The sequence below is a fragment of the Copadichromis virginalis genome, linkage group LG7 (assembly GCF_057382275.1).
Source record: "Copadichromis virginalis isolate Kocher_CV1m ecotype Utaka linkage group LG7, C_Virginalis_male_GT1.1, whole genome shotgun sequence".
Taxonomy (NCBI): Eukaryota; Metazoa; Chordata; class Actinopteri; order Cichliformes; family Cichlidae; genus Copadichromis; species Copadichromis virginalis.
In genome coordinates this window covers 39,798,502-39,815,697 of record NC_140624.1, presented here as the reverse complement: position 1 = coordinate 39,815,697, position 17,196 = coordinate 39,798,502, and the positions used below count along the sequence as shown (strand labels likewise).

The 17,196-nt window shown below is 37.7% G+C and overlaps 1 protein-coding gene across 1 annotated transcript in view; it reads left to right on the top strand.

Moving 5' to 3' along the window:
• The first annotated feature begins 2,135 nt into the window (after positions 1–2,135).
• Positions 2,136–17,196, top strand: part of epha5 (EPH receptor A5) — a 63,822-nt gene continuing 48,761 nt past the window's right edge. Inside the window, exons 1-3 of the mRNA XM_085463344.1 lie at positions 2,136–2,383; positions 7,207–7,271; positions 15,201–15,921. Of these exons, the coding sequence (XP_085319470.1) occupies positions 2,284–2,383; positions 7,207–7,271; positions 15,201–15,921 (886 nt within the window). The 5' untranslated portion in view covers positions 2,136–2,283. The remainder of the gene's footprint in view (positions 2,384–7,206; positions 7,272–15,200; positions 15,922–17,196) is intronic.

Sequence of the window (17,196 nt, the reverse complement as noted above, 5' to 3'; positions counted from 1 at the left end):
AAACCGACACCTCTAGGAGACAACAACAGTTTCTGGCATCCCAGAACCACCTCCACACCCGCTGTCACTGCTGATCAGACCCCTACACGTCTACAATACACTACCACCTTGGAATTACACCTACAGTTGCATTTGTGCTTGGCAAACAATTTTTTCACATATTTAAAAGGATGCAATATTTAAAATCCGAGGTTGTTCAATTTCTGTAGCAAAAACAAAACGTGGGGCCCTGTGCGCCTATCAGCGAGGTCACTGAGTATCTTGATGTGTTTCCAAGTTGGGGTGAGAGAGAAATCAATACCTGTGTCTATCCATGTGTTATATATGCGTAGATCTGTGTGCATACACAAGGAATGTAGGAGGTGTCAGCAGGGTAACACATGTGAATAACACCACGAATTGCTTAGTGATTAAAGAATGTAATTTCACCACAGAGAACGAGAGAGAGGAAGAAAAAGTGAAAAGCAAAACACATACAGAAAACACAAATAAGTAACAGAGATAAAAATACAAAGAGATACGGCATTAATTGGTCTAAATGGATAAAGGTAACAGAGAAAATGTAGAAGATGGTCACAAAGGAAAGGAAAGCTCACATCACAGAATCAACATACAACTTCTTAAAGTCTCACATTCAAAAATTATGAACTGATTTTAGGCAGTTTGAGGAATTATAATCTTACAACACAGATTATAAGAAACTAAAACTCAAATACACCAAAGCACATTTAACTGGAAAGCAAGACAATTGTACCGAGATGGCTGATGGTGCACTTTTTGTTTGTGTGTTTTTAGTTGGAGCAAATAAACTCAATAAAAAATATTATGAAAAATGAAAAAAGTATTTGGAGACTGTTCCAGTTTGTCTTAGTACACTGAATTGACATTAAAAGATAAGATAAAAGATAAAAGTAAACTGAAAGCCTTGAATTAAACCTCTTAAGAAAGAAGTCTTCATCTAGATGGGATAATCAGTGATTACACAATTAGTATACCTGTAGACTCATACTTTAGGTTTATGTAAAACTAAGTTGTATATTTCTATTAAAAATCAGGGTTACAAAGTAGTTTCTTTCTTCTTTTTTAAAAAAATATTTAATTAATTTTTTTTTACTGCTAAAAGCGTTGCAGAACACAGAAGAAATAAGAAGAAGACAGGGGTGAGAAACCATCAGTTAAAGAACCCTCAACATTGATGGATACAACATAGATGTATAGCTCTTTGTCAAGAACTGTGTTGCATGCCAAGCATGAAAAAAAATATAGTGTTAAAAATATTTTCTTCCGCCGATCCAATCCAGAGTCAACGAGTGTGGAGGATCCTATCCCAGCTATCACAGGACTAGAAGCAGTCACTGGTCTAACACAGGGCTACCACAGAGCGAGACAGACCATCATTGTCAGCTGTCTGTAGCCTGAAAATGATCTATAAAGTCCACAAACCACAGTGATTATATGAGACACAGGGGCTGGAAATGCTGCCCAGAGGCAATATTTATTGGAAATCCACATCCTGTTCACTACTACAGAAGATGTTAATACTACAATAACTGTATTACCAGTAAATTATCCTACTAAATAAGGGTTGCTTTTGCTTTTACAGTCTGTTGTTCCCTGACGTGATACACCAAGAACTACTGAAAGATAATAAAGCAAACACTGCTGCAGCAGCAGTCAAATAATGCGTCTTTAAACATTCTCTCAGTAGTTAAAACGGCAGTTGTTGCGTTATAAACATGTTGTCAAAAACTGAATACAAGCACTGATAACCCACATAACTGAAAGCAATGCAGCTGGACTGAAACAACGGGGATATGTTTTTTTTTTCTTTTTAAAAAACACCTCAAAGTACCTGCGCTCTGTTCTTTACAAATCCAATTTTGTAGCAAGTCTCAATCGTGCAGAAACGCAGAGCAGGAGAGGGCAACTTAATACGAACGGTAAGTAATGCTTTTACGGTCAACAGAGGTAGTAATGAGTGAGGGGTAATCGATTATTGGAGAAATGAGTTCAGCGGCAGTGGGGTTCACCTGTGGAGGGTCTGTGATTGGAGAGACTGAGCTTCACTCCGCCTCCCGACGCGCTGCCCGCCTTCCCAAAACCAGAGCGCACTCGGCTCCTCATTGCCTCCTTCTTGCCGCCGCATAACATGATCCCCATCTTTCTGAGCGGACTCATAACGCGACAGATGGTTTCACTACGCTTTCCCCTTCTGTTCTGACCGAAACTGCTGTTGTTTAAGAAAAAATCTTGTTGCTGGTTTTGGGTTTTTTTGGATGCGCCATGCAATCTCGTTGGTGGAGTTGTGGCATTCGGTTGGTGACATGGACATGGATTTGGAGCCTGGCATTTCTTGGAGCGTGGTGCATTCCCGCAAACGAAGGTAAACTAAAACAGGAAGGATTTAGGGTTACTGACAGCGCTGTTTGGTTAGGCTTTAACGGGCGCCGAAAAGCGGTTAAAGGTCTGCTCGTACCACAGCTGGTGCCCAGACCATCGGTCTCAGACTCCTTGGCTGGTCTATTCGTTTCTGGAGCCGTTTGACGGCAGAAAGAGGTCGTATATAATATTAATACAAACAGATTATCTTTATGACAGCTGTGTGCCCCGTGTGTGCAATGACTCTGTGTTCCCAAACTGTAAAGGGTCGAATAAAAAAAGACCTTTGGACAGAACATGTCTCTTTCTGATAACCATTCCTCTGAGGACATGGCAGCGCCAACAGACTCACAGTGCGCTGCAAAAATCTCCGTATCACTCTTTAGCATTTTTGTCTTTAGCGTGTAAGGTGCTCACCATAGACTGGACGAAGAATGCAAATTCACATTTTTATTTTTGTATTTATTTATTTTCTCTCTCGGTAGTTACTGTAAAACGACTCTAAAATTAAATTGACCGCTTGGCTTCCCACTTATTAAAATGCTGACGTTTAGGTGTGACAATAACTTAATTTCCCTGAAAACTCATTTAGTTTGGGCTTGCCTTGTTCCTTTATAGGTTTGTTCATGTTTGGTTCTTTCAGCACTTATCATGTCAGATTAATCTGTGACCGCTCATAAATTTCCTCAGTTCCACAGTATATTGCAAAATACCTGCAATATTCTTATCATCTGAACAAATGCACACCTACACTGTCCTACTAAATGTGAAAAGTGGGCAACTGTAAAGTGGCATAAAATAAGGATAAATATTTGACAATGTAGGCACAAAAAACTGAGTAAGAAGTGTAAAATAGTCTGCCAAATACTGTTCCCACGCCATTGTCTGCATGAGCAGCATTTTAATAGCTCCAGATGAATACCATTGTTTGGAGCTATTAGACAGCATTATCCGGGAAAGAGAGCACATTCATCAAGCAGCATATTCTCCACATGGCAGATTTATTTGGTAAAAGTTTATATTCACCAAAGTTCTCAATATTTGGCCACAGGACACTGAGGGGTCCTGGAGCGTTTAGCAGGGCGTCATTGGCCAGCACGTGAAAAGTTCACAAAGATTGTTTATATTATATCTTTCTTTCTTTTCTTTCTTTTTTATTGAATCCAGGAAATCATGATGTTTCGTGTTCAATCTATGAATATATCCTTAATGTGATAAGGTGCACTGTTTCATTAAATAATGAAAATATGCATGTGGTTAAAATACACCTACATTTATTCGTCATTAGTATCAAAACCTGCTGTCAAAATACTTGAATACCCCCCTTTTTTAAGCCAAAGCCTTTTTAAAGCCAAGCTTCAGGATGGAGTCAATGAAGTGAGTGAAGGGGAAATAAAAAAACATGCCAGCATTTGATCTTTCACATCTGGCATATACGCAGACATTTGTTTTCTTTGTTGTCTTCAACTATCAGGTTAAAACCTGTTCATCTCATTCTAATTTGCAGAGAAAAGATATTAAACTTTTACTTAACCAAACACCAGAAATGAAGCTGTTCAACACCCAGCCAGTCAAGAACCATTTACCAGAGGTTAACCATTTAAAACCAACGTTAGATTCATTTGACAGATATTTGCATTGCAAAGGATAATCACCATAGCACTGCATGCATAATTGGAGAGGTGAGTGAAGCCCATAATTAAACTAGCCTCTTCTCTCATTTGACTAATTAATTGTAATTAGTTAAAAAAAAAATACAATTAAGGAATTTATTTTTTGCTTGTGTAGACAAATTTGAAAAATATTTGGGTATTTTGGCCACTTGCCCATCTCAGGTTTTGTTTTGAAAAAGAGGAAGTTCTTATCTGACAGCATGCTACTAACCTCATGTAAATGTTTGGTTTTCACTTATTCGCCAGTCTCACTAAGTACATTTAAATGACTTACTTACTAAATCAGGATACAATTGTTCAAAAATTAAAATAAATAAAAAGGAAGTTGTGCACACATTACCATATTGAAAATTCCGTCTCTTGAAACTAATCAGCTCATTTTTAAAAAACTAATGAAATTCAGAGTACATCCCAGAGCCTCACATCTGTTACATTATTACTGTGTTTGATTAATCATGATGTGTGACACGAGGAAGATATGGGGTTTTGGGAGCCTAAACGGATTTTAAAAGCTTTCACTTTACTTTTTGTTGGCTGTGGCATTGATCAAATGGAAATGGTGAATCTGGAGTAATTACACCAAATGGCTTGAAAGAAAGAATATTTGTCTGCCTCTCTCTGTGTGGGAGGAGAAAACAGACCATTAATCCCAGAGAACTCTGAGCTAACACGTAAATTGTCAAAATCAAACATCACAAGGTACACACAGCGAAAAAAGAAAAAAAGATGAGGGGACTGCATTAATTAAAATTGCGCATTTCATATGTGCAGGTAAAAGTAACAGGTAAGATATGGTTACACACGAGACTGTTAAAGATAACTTAGGTCAAGGAGTAAAACTGCATAGTTTCAGTGTAACTGAAAATAAATGTCCTTTGTCTAACAGCAACAACACTTAACTTGAGGAGAATTTTATCAGTATTTCCAATGTTAAAAATCCGCATCCTTCAAAGGATTTAAAATATGTATCCTTGAAGTAATGTCACTCAAGACTTTAAATCACTACATTCATTTAGCTGAGATGACTTTTAATAATAAGTGCTATAGATCATTGTCATAGCCGAGCTCTAACTTGTTAGGTGGTTTAATCCTTAGAGAGAACAAGAGAGGGAAAGAGGTAACATATCCCTTATGATCTAGTTCAGTATCACTTATCTCTTCTTTATGGCCTAATTAGTTGTCTAATCGCCTCCTAAGGACATCTTTTATTATTCTCTGTAGAACAGTGAAGACAGTAAGACAGGAGGTGTGTCTACGTCTGTGTGTTTGTGTGGTGCTCGGGGTTGCAGAACGTCTGTGTCTGAGATATTGAGCAACGCTGCATACACCAGTACACCTTGTGATGCAGATTATTTATGGATGCCTATCATTTTGTTTACATTAGGGCAGGGTTCATGTGTAGTTTGGTTGTTTTATGACAGCACATGTAACTGTAAATGTTACACTCAACAGCTGGTCAGAAAGTCACCAATGTTTCTGAAATTGTGTTTTTGGATAGTTGGCTGATTTTTTTTTTTTTTACATACATTAATGGTTGGTTTGTGTAAATGTTACATGTGAAAACCTGTTTTAAAGAACAGCAGAAGTTTTACCTTATCCAAGATTTTTAGGAGGTTAAGTCTTAAAGATTTGTTTTTACCAACCTGGCTAAGCTGTGATGGGTTAAAGAAAAATGTCTCCTAATGCATAGTGTGTCCACCAGTCCCCTGCTAGACTCAAATGCAATTTCTGTTTTTCACTTCCAGTCTTATTTTTTGTTGTTCATCATCAGATTTCATGTTTACAACATAGATGCAAAAAGATTTCTTATGAAGTTAAACATGTGACAGAGCTTAACCAAAATAGAATAAAGGCTTCAATTTAGACATGAACTACTTAGTCATAAAAACAGGTAGAGAGACGCGGCAAGGAGAAGTATCCCCTTTGTCTGCTGTTGTAGGTAGATACAGATAATGTTTGCTTCAGTTAGCAATATTTTCTAATGTCTATCTCTTAATCTGCTTCAAGTATAAAAGCTTGTCTATGGGTCACTTGGTTGGACTTTTCTTTTATTGTTTGAGTACACATTGTATCAAACAAAGAACAAGCTAAATGTTATCGTAGAGGAGATAAAGAAAACTGAACTCTGCTTTAACAGAATATGAGCTCAGTTTATGACAGCATACGGTGTTGTAAACTGTGTCACATCATTAATATACTACGTGTTAACCTGCTTTGTTCTCGCCCAGTCATGTGGCCACAATGATTTAGTCAGATTCTGCACCTGGGTGTTAACATCTGCCTATCTCAGCCATATCCAGTATGTTTATAATGAGAGCTTAGGTTCAGTAAACATCTAATATTTTCCAGATGTTGACATGTGCTTTTGTTGAGATAAAACTAACAAGCCACTAAAGAGAATATTGTTTAGTGCCTCCAAATATGTCAAAAAACTGAGATGACAATTGCCTTCACGAGAGGCTCTTTTGTCAAGACCTGTTGTGCATTTGATGCGGAAGAAGCATGTGAAGGCACACACGCAACTTGCGAGATTCCGCTGTTACCAGTCTTGCACAAGAGTTGATGGAAACACACTTTAAGGATTTGAAGTGATCAAGTAATTGCACTTGACAGCTTTCAGCCGGGAAGCTGAGCAGGGAGGTTTTCCTTTTTTTTAATGGATTAGTTTGAGTTTGAGTTGTGTTGCAGACACTGAATTGTGCGTACAAAGTTGTGTGGGAGTTTTTGGTTAGCAAGATCCCACATTCTCATTCACGCACACATTCTAATTCAATAGATTTTATATGTGGAATTATTTTTGACAAATGAATGTGGATAGAAATCCTTTGACTTGGGCAAATATTTGCTCTGATGAATGAATCTGTAATAGGTATAATGTCTGGCTTCTATTTTCTTAAGCATTTCTTTGTGACTAAGGTGTCATCAGTTCTTAGCACATCCAGTTGAGTCTATTCACCAATCAGGCTTTGTGATGCAGCAAGCCCTGGCCTTCATTAGCTGAATATGTGTAAATCATTTTATCTTGGTGACTTGGTATAATAAGGGAGGGGTAAACAAAGTGAGGATTTATATTTCTTCTTCCTTTTGCATTTCTAATGAATCAGCTTGTTGCTCATCTTTACTAACAATTCTTTGTATTCCCAACCTTCAACAGTGAACCTGCTGGATTCCCGCTCTGTGATGGGAGACCTGGGATGGGTGGCCTACCCTAAGAATGGGGTGAGTATACCTCTTTCTAAGATGTATCGAAAAGGTGTTGATTTATAAAAGTGTGGGTGAGATTAGACAAATACTAAATCTCCATTTTTACAGATGCTGCAGTCAGCTGTTAGCAATTATGATGTTTTTGATTCATGATTAGTGATCTTTTTTTTCTTACCCATTAGGAAAGTAAACTCATTTGTGTGTAAATCAAAAGACACTTATAATTATAGTTTACACTGAAGCATACTGTAAGTTATTCTTTTGTTTTATCAAGGTGAAAGATCATTTTATTTCCAAGAACTTTCAGTTCATTATCAGGGTAAATTGAATTCATGAATAATATATCGAAAGTCACCATGGAATATTTTATTCTCAAGCCAGGAGTTGACTTTCCATTTCCAAGTATTCCCAAGGTGAAGGCTAATTAGAGAATGACTTACTAGACTTACTAAATTGTTATTTCATGGTATCATATAGTGTATTTTAATGAGGAAAAATGGTGCTTTAAAAATGATTAATGTCTTTTCGATTTTCAATACTACCTTAGAACATCAGACATTAAGCTACAACTGAGTCTGTCATACTTACGTGAAAAATGGAAGTGTGGAACATCTGGGGGTTTACAGTGCCGTGGCTTATTTAAACAGAAATGTTTTGTGCATCGATTTGATCCACATTAAAAATCTCCTACTGGCAAATCTTCTCTGAAAAGATGCAGCTATACACACCGTACCAATAGTGCTGACCATAGCATTTTCTTAGCTTTGAGTATTCAAATCACAGCCCACTCTGTGGCGGTATGTAGATGGGAAAGATAGTGCTGACAAAAGCAGCCGTATGTGCAATCATATTAATGAAGATTTCATTATGGCGTGCGGGTTTTTAACAGTACAGCTGCATAAATAACTACGTTTAGGGGAGATGGAGAGAGGAAATAAAGGACTTCATTAGACAATCCAAGGATCCCTTAACGATGTCTTAATTAGTTGTTATGTTTATATTCAGCTGCTTTTTAAGACGACTCGTTTTGGGGGGTTGTCTAACAAAGACACACCAAACATGTCTATATTTCCCAGTTGGCCATTATAACGTGTTCAGTGTTGGTACAACAGCACACTATTTGCAGTCTTGGACTTTTTTTCACACAAGCACACACTTTCACACTTCAAATTTTGGCTAAATAAGTACTTGAAAAGGCACGAAAGTTATTTATTTAATGATTTTTTTTAAGTCTCATGTTCCAGATGGCTTGATTTATTCCTGGTTTTCTCCTCTTCCCTTCATCCCCATCATTGCCTTTACTTCCATTCTTCCATGTCCCTGAACATGTGCAAGACTCCTCATCTCCAATTTCTTCTTATTCTTGTCCTCTACTTGCCTTTGACTCTTACTCTTCTCTTTGCTTCCTTTGGCATTGTTTTTTTTTAAAGTAAAGATTTGACAGTTTTTTAAACTTGAATTTAAACAAAAGGGATTAAAATAAGAGCTTTAAATGTGTCTTAAAATGTGATGGATGACCTTGAAAAACTTGGGCAGATTTCAGAGAATGCAGTAACACCAAACACAGCATAATTACTGTAACAGATAAATGTCTTGAAGTAGGAGAGTGAAACACTCTAGTGATTTACATGGTAGCTTGAAATTGGATACTTGGAGTGGAAAATCATGAATACTGTGTTATAAAATCCTGTTTCTAAAAGCTGGTTTGTGTTTACGATGAGTTCCTTGAACTTTGTTGTTTAGAGTTGTTGTTTCTTCGCTTCTTTATCCACATCTTTTCTCTATACACAAGCTCAACATTAACCGAAGTTTAAAAAGACCTCTGGAAGTTGCTGTTTCTAATCTAATTTGGAAGTCTAAGTGGAAAAAAATCACCAGGCCTCGCTGGCTGGTACCCAGAGTTATTTTTGTTTATTGAGACTTGGATCTTTATTCTGGCAATATGGAAAGAGAAGTAGGGAGAACTGGATATATAGAACGATAAAATGGGATTTTTCCAGATGAAGATATGCATGAGAAGCATGAGAAACCAGTATTTCTTTGATCTCGAGAACAGAATGCTTTCATCTTAAACTATTTTTGATAGAGGAGAAAGTTCCCGAAATAAGGACAATAGCAATTGGAAATTGGAAATCTAAAAGGTAAAATATAGTAGCTTTATTTTCACTGGGATGTAATCATAGGTAGAGAGCGGATGATAAGGCAATTATTGAACTTGTTGTGGTGTTGTGTGTTCATGTGAATGGGGGAAAGACCAAAACAGCTTTTTAAAACAGGCTGTAAACATGCTACTTTTTTCTGCTTATTTTACCCTAAGTTCTATTAGGATTGACTTGAGGCCAAGCCTCATCTGGCCAGTGAAGAAACTGCACTATTTGGTTTCATTTTTCAGCACCAGAGACTGACAATTGTTTGCACATGAAAAGACTGAGCAAGAAATGCTGTCGTAATTGAGGCTAAACATGGAGGAGTTTTGATTCATCAACATTTGAACTTTTTTTCAATGTTGATATCAACTGTATATCTCCCTATTGCCAGTGGAGGAGCATTTACTGATAGTTTGGATATGACTTTTATGTTTAATTAATTATGTTTAGATGTTTAGGGTCATATAATAAATTCTAGTTATGTGCTCTACATAAAAAAAGACCACCACGCACAGTGCTGTTCAAATATCTTGGGCCACCAATTCTTTATGTTTTGCTAGGAAAATGGGGAGCGTGTGCAGGGTTTTATTGAAATGTGCAAACATACATGCATTATATATAATGCAAAAGCAGAGTTTGTACAATTCTAATGAGCTGGAAAGTCAATATTTAGTATGACCACCTTTATTCTTCAATACAGCCTCAGGCAAGTTCCCTTGTAATTTCTTTAAGTAGTCTGCAAGAATAGTTCTTCTGGGTTCTTGAAGGACATTTTAAAAGTCCTCTCATGCTTTCCAGATAGAATTGATATTTCTTTGTTGATAATTCCACACAATTTTGACAAGATCTCCAACACCGCTGGCAGAAATGCAGCCTCAAACTATGACAGAGCTTCCACCATGTTAGACACTCACTGTTGTACCTCTCTTCTGACCTCGTTCTTACGTGTTGACTGTGATTTGAGTCATTTTTTTATAATTTGGATTCATCACTCCATCAGACCCATTTCTACGTAATTCAGCCCAGTTCCTTTGTAATTTAGCATTCTTCAACCATTTCTCCCTGTTTCCCTTCCTTAAGAATGGCTTCTCTACAGCCACCCCCGGGAAGGGCCTTGTTCCATATTTCTTAAGGACTTTCAAATACTGTTCATCTGCTGTTGTTTCCTCTAGTTCTTGTTTTACTGTTACTATTTTATGCCTGTCAGACTGTGTTATTGTTGACATTTTTCATAGCTTTAACTAAATAAATTAGAAATTTGTGTGTTTTTGCAACAGGGTGCTTGTAAGAAAGTGTCTAAAGGTAGAATTTAAAGTTAATTCTTTGCTAAATGATCTGTTATGTGTGGACAAAACACTGGTCTATTCCTCCAGATAGGGACCTTTTTTGCCTGAATGATTCATAGGTGAGATTTAAGTGGCTAAAAAAAACCAACAACAAAAAAAAATCTCTGACAGTGGTTAAATACAAGAACTGGACTGAAAATGTGTGAAAAGGTATCCATTTTCCAAATAAAAACTTTCAGAAAGCCTGGAGAACAATTGCTCAAGACCACTTTAAAAAAATTACAAGAACCTCAGACTCCTTGGAAGCAAAATATAAAGGCAGGAGGGGTGGTTTCAGACTTTTGAATAGGACTGTAACTTTGGCACATAATAATTAGAGAAACTGGCCAAGATATTTGTGGTATCCTCGACATAATTAACTGCTATTTAAGTATATTTATTACACCCAAAATTACTGATACCTTTTATAATTGGCTTGTTATAGTGACAAAATACTTCATTTGTTTATGTGTTTTGCAGTCTTATGAAATTATAAACAGCTTCAGTACTTGGAACTCTGAAGTTCATGATTCAGAACTTTTCAGTTTCTAACAACACACTGTACAATTAATCTTTTACGTTTAACTGCTCACTGATTAGGTAATCAGAGAGTCATTCAACTCTACCATACAGTTTCATTTATGAGGTGAAATTTAAAAAAAGCAAAACCAGACTAAATTGATGTAATCACTGATTCCCTTGGCTGAACAGCCAGTTAGAGAGCTCTTTTTCATCAGCTGTATCCACTGATTCACTGTGCTCAATTGACCGAAGATAAAGACAGGCTAACGCCAAAAGTACCGAACAGACTTCAAGAACTGTGGCTGAGCACAGATGCTAAATGATATCCCAATGACAGCTTACAGCAGGCTTGTTTTGTGCAGCAGATTATATACTATTTAGCTGATTTTCTTTCCAGTTACAGTAGAAAGATGAAAGGAAGACAAGGTGAGTTAGAAAGAAAAGAAAGCGGACAAGTTGAAGTGAATGGGGAAGCCAAATAAGTGTTGCAGTGTTGCAAGAAAGACAAAGTAGTTTGAAAAAATTAGAGAGGTTAACTGAAATCAGGGAAATATTGGAAGATGAGAAGTCAGAGGAGGAAGAAGGCAACCTGCATTCACTTTGTTAGACTTTAAGATTGTATAATTAAAGTAAGAATAAAGGACACAAAGGGAAAACGATGATAGACATGGGTGAAAAAAAATAAATCAGGGGAATGAGAGAGGAGGCCATAGATGGGAAGAGGTGTGTGTGTGTGTGTGTGTGTGTGTGTGTGTGTGTGTGTGTGTGTGTGTGTGTGTGTGTGTGTGTGTGGGGAGTAGTGGCACTGGTAGTGTTAAGAAGAAAAAGGGCCAGTTCTATTACAGTGTCATGATGGTCAGCAGTAATGGGTGATAATAATAAGTTGGTTACAGCGTTGTAGACTTGCAGCCGGAAAGGCACTCAGCACAACCACAGGGGGTCTTCAGACTAGATGTGACACACAAAAATACACATATAACAGTCCAAAAAACCCCAAAACTAAACACACACACTAATGAGGAGCTAGAAGGATGCCTATAGGGGAGTTGTTTTTTTTTTTTAGTTTGGAGCAAAGTGGAGATGAAATGACACACAAATGAAAGAGATCTTAATCTCTTTAGACTGAGTGTTGGGACCATTTGCACTCCTACAGGAATAGCAGCTTTTCCAAATTGGCAAAAAAATTCCAAGTCATGCAGATAGTTGTGCTTTAGTGTGACAAAGTAATGACATATATGTGCTTCTCAAAACCCTGCTGCTTGACAAAATATATTGTTGTTAGCTTACCATTAGCTTTGTGAAAATAGATTGAAAACCAATGTAACATAAAGTTGTCCTGATTGATGTAATTGGTCACAGTTGTTTCTGAGGTACTAGGATATTGTCTAAGTCTTCTGAAAAACATGACCTGGTAAATCTACTAGTTTACTGTCGGTGGGGATAGAAAATCATTCCCCTTTCACATCATGAAGAGGCAGTCTGCACACAAAGTTAGGTCTATGCACTGAATCGAGAGGTTATTTCTGGAGTGATTGAGAAGGAAGAAAGTAAAGTTGAAATAGATCTAGCATTAGGTGAGTTTATTGTGTGATTAACTTTTAGACTGACTGTTTCAATACATTCCCTCACATTATGAATGTGGTTCTGCAACTGCAACCTTACTGCTGTGCTGTTCTGTGCACAGATCAAAGTGTGTTCCTCCAGTAGGTGCAACTAAAAAGTCTTAGAGCAGTCTGTTTCTACATCAGCGGCATTTTTTGGAAAGCCAAAGGATGAACCTTGGTAACATTTTGTTACTCATTTTAGTGGCTGTTTGCTTGTAAATGGGTTATGCTAAATAATTGTTTGATTATTCACTTTAAAGTGTTAGCTCAAGTATCATATCCTATTTACATTAGTAATTAAACTCTATAAATACAGTTGAGCTACAAAGTGGGAGGACTCCCAATTGCAACAATGGCAACACCACTTCCAAGCACACATGCCGAACCAATTTGTTCAAGGCAGAGTGAGAGGAGGTCGTCTGTTCAACTCCCCGCTGGGATACCAATAATGACGCTGTGTGGATCTGTGTGTGTGTGTATGTGTTAAGCTGTGTAAATCTCAGAGCAGGCTTGTGGATCTGTGCGATCTAACAAGTAAGAGGCTTAATGTCTGTACTGGGACTGACTGGGCTGAGGTCTGGTGGAGATGGGGACTGGCACACAATTAAAAACAGATATCTTTGAATAGTTTGCACTCCATATATGTGAAGACCCGCATTAGCATAATACACTCAAACCACCAATCAAGACCTAGGTCTAAGCCGAACTCAGGAACAAAGTTTAAATCCTCAAACAGCGTTTTAGTAAATCGCATAAGATGATTCGCTTTCCAACAATTTCAGGAAGACTAAAAGTGAAATTGCTTGTTACAAAGATAAAGGTGCAAGACTATTAACACACTGCGTGTGCACACAATATCTATAAATACTTAAATGTCTGCATCCATTATCAAATGATTCTGAAACTGAATAATTACAATCAGAAAACAAAAGAGACAAAACAAAAGAGACACACTTAATCAGGGAAAGTGTAAAAAAAAAAAGACAGCTGGAGAACGAGACAGGGAGAAGAGAGCGAAAAGATAAAGACAGAGGGTTGTATACAATGGATCAGCAAGGATTGATTAATATGGGCTATTAAGCCATAACACCAGATCATAGTCTGGTCCCTCTGGCCATATTACAGTGACATGATGAAGCGCCTATATTAGTCATGAGAGAGGGCTAGTGATGCAGATAATAGCCATCTCCCACGAGACCTGCAGAGGGAATTAATGCTGCTGTCTGACACACGCACACATGCATGGATGCATATGCTCACACACACTTGAATGCTGACAAGGTAATTTGCATATATGCACATGCAGAAATGGATTCACACAGACACACACATTCTCCTTTAGAGATATGGTGCTACAGATGAACACACAGGTGCAGGTTAAATCCTCTTTTTTTTTTTTTTGCTGACAAGAACGCCACCCCTCACTCATGGTAAATGCATATGTACCCTTTAACACGATCTCATTCCTTTCTCTCTATTGCAGTAGGAGGAAATGAGGTGGAAGTGATGAGGATTATTTTGCTATCTATACCTTGACACACACACACTAACATGCATGCACACACACACAAACACACCGTTAAAATTTCCACACCAGCGTTAATCCTTTCAGAAAAGCATTTCTGTTGCTCATTCTTAAAGTATTACCACGGTGTCAGATTCTCTGTATGAGTATAATTTCACATTTTTAAACAATACAGGCAACATACTAGAATTTACTGTTTACTTCATTGTTATATGTAGAATTATAAGCATGCTTAATTAGACAAGTTTGTCCTAGTAGACTGAAAATGTTATGATGTAATACTGTAAGTGTGTTACTAAGGATGACTTATGGTTTTGAAAAAAAAAGTGTTTTATACTTTATACATTTTGGTAATATTGTACTGTGTGTTACACTCTTACATTTTTAGAATAAGATGGTACATTATTAATATTAATATTAAGTTTAAGTTTAAGACTAAACTGTAGTTGGGCTGACTGTTGGTAACTGTTAATGGATTAATTTAAAAAATCAGAATGCTAAAAACTACCGATATAAATTTGAGTTTTAAAATACGATTATCCCCACACACCTATTAAATTGATGTTGTGACTCTTTGGAGGTTCAAGCAGTGACCATAGTAAAGTAATATTCACACATTGATGCATTAGCTACTAAATATTCTTGTATATAACAAATTTAAAGCCATTTCATCAAAACATTTTTCTGTACTTTAAGCATGTTGTAAAATTGACTTTAGTGATGTTTTGAATGCAGGATGTGCATGGGAATATTAAGCATTTAATCATTTGAAAGGAACAAGGTCTTTCCACTAATATTTTGGGGGTTTTTTTCTTTTTCAGTGGGAGGAGATTGGGGAAGTAGACGAGAACTATGCTCCCATCCACACCTACCAAGTATGCCGTGTGATGGAGCAAAACCAGAACAACTGGCTCCACACCAACTGGATCCTGACTGAGGGTGCCCAGCGGGTATTTATTGAGCTCAAGTTCACCCTGAGAGACTGCAACAGCCTGCCAGGGGGTGTCGGGACCTGCAAGGAGACTTTTAATATGTATTACTATGAAACAGATGGGGACGAAGAAGAGATGGAGGAAGGAGAGATGAGAGATGGTACCAGGATGACAGAAGAGGAAGACAGGGCAATGAAGGAGAGCAGGTACATCAAAATTGATACCATAGCAGCTGATGAGAGCTTCACTGAGCTGGACCTTGGGGATCGTGTGATGAAGCTTAACACTGAAGTCCGCGATTTAGGTCCTCTGACCCGGAAAGGCTTCTACTTGGCATTTCAGGATTTAGGGGCCTGCATTGCTTTAGTCTCAGTGAGGGTTTTCTACAAACGCTGCCCATTCTTGGTGAAGAGCTTGGCTGAGTTCCCTGACACAATCCCAGGCTCAGAAGCCTCACAGCTGGTAGAGGTAGTGGGCCGCTGTGTCAATAACTCCCTGCCTTTATACGAGCCTCCCAGGATGCATTGCAGCACAGAGGGAGAGTGGCTGGTGCCCATTGGGAAGTGTGTTTGCCAGCCGGGATTTGAGGAAATCAACGGATCTTGTCAAGGTGAGAGGGTAAAGTTTGTTGTGAAATTGAGCTAATAAGATCATTTTGAATAAATCAGCAGCTTTTAAGATGATTAATTGAAGTTAAAGATCCAGTTTCTTAATCTGTCTAGTCATCACATTATTTTGTTACCTTTTTAGGGCTGTGGGTGCACATACATGTTTGTTTGTTTTGGTTGCTGTCTTCATCCTGTGTGTATTTTCATATCCATGCACATGTTTATTTTTAGTATAGTGTGCTTGAGTGTGTGCATGGATCTGTTTATTCTTTTAGCAAGAGTGCTTCTTACGCTGTTGCTGCGTGAGTCTGTGAGTGTTTCTTTCTAGCTTAGTGGAGGGTATTCCCCTGTGGCCTGCAGCACTTTGCTGCTCTCATACTGTTCTGCTCCAGCTCGTGCCCAAACATTCCCACCACTGACCTTAACTGCTATTTCCATGGGTACCTAGGGTCTATGTATTTTTCTCTCCTTTCAACCTCTTCAGTCTTCCCCTACGCTGCCTTTAAATTACTCAATTATTTGCACGCTAAACTCCACTTATGCAACTGAGAGTAGCTTTGAACGGCATGGTGGACTTTAAGAAGAAGAAATTTCAGAGAACATTCGTTACAATGGCACGACGCTATGTGATACAGTAAAGTGAAATGTGTGATTTGGTCACTCTTTGTGCTTTTTATTTTCACACAGTCTTCTCCCAAGTAAGTACCAGTCTCTAGTGATTAAATACATGATTTGTTTGTGAGCTACTGATGTGGAAGTTTTATTCTTTAGCTTTTCTGATTTAGATATGTGCATGTGGAAACTGGATTGAATGTTAAAGGAGGGTGATTGGCAGATGACAATATGTGAAAGAGGTCTAATAGTAGGGTTTTTTTTCTTTCAGAACCAAAAGAGAACTAAGCTTTGATTAGTTCTCAATAATCAAATGGTAAAAAAGTGAACCATCTCTCCAGTAGCTCTACAGTAGCTTCACTTTGTCAGATATGAAATATCTGTGGGGAGATCATTAGGAAATAGCTGTCAGTAGACCACTGGCCTGCCTGAAGTCATTCTCCCACAGACTGTACAGACAGCCAGACTACTGTTACGGTTACAGGCTGAGAAGGCAAAAAAAAAAAAAAAGTTCCAGAACAGCATTTTTGTGATCATGAATATTAAGAACCAATTACTGTCTCAGTATTATTAAAATAAAAGGATCATCTTTGAAGCTATACTGCTGTGTACTACTGCATGAATACTGACTGGAATGCACATGCAAAAGATAAAAGAATGGCTCT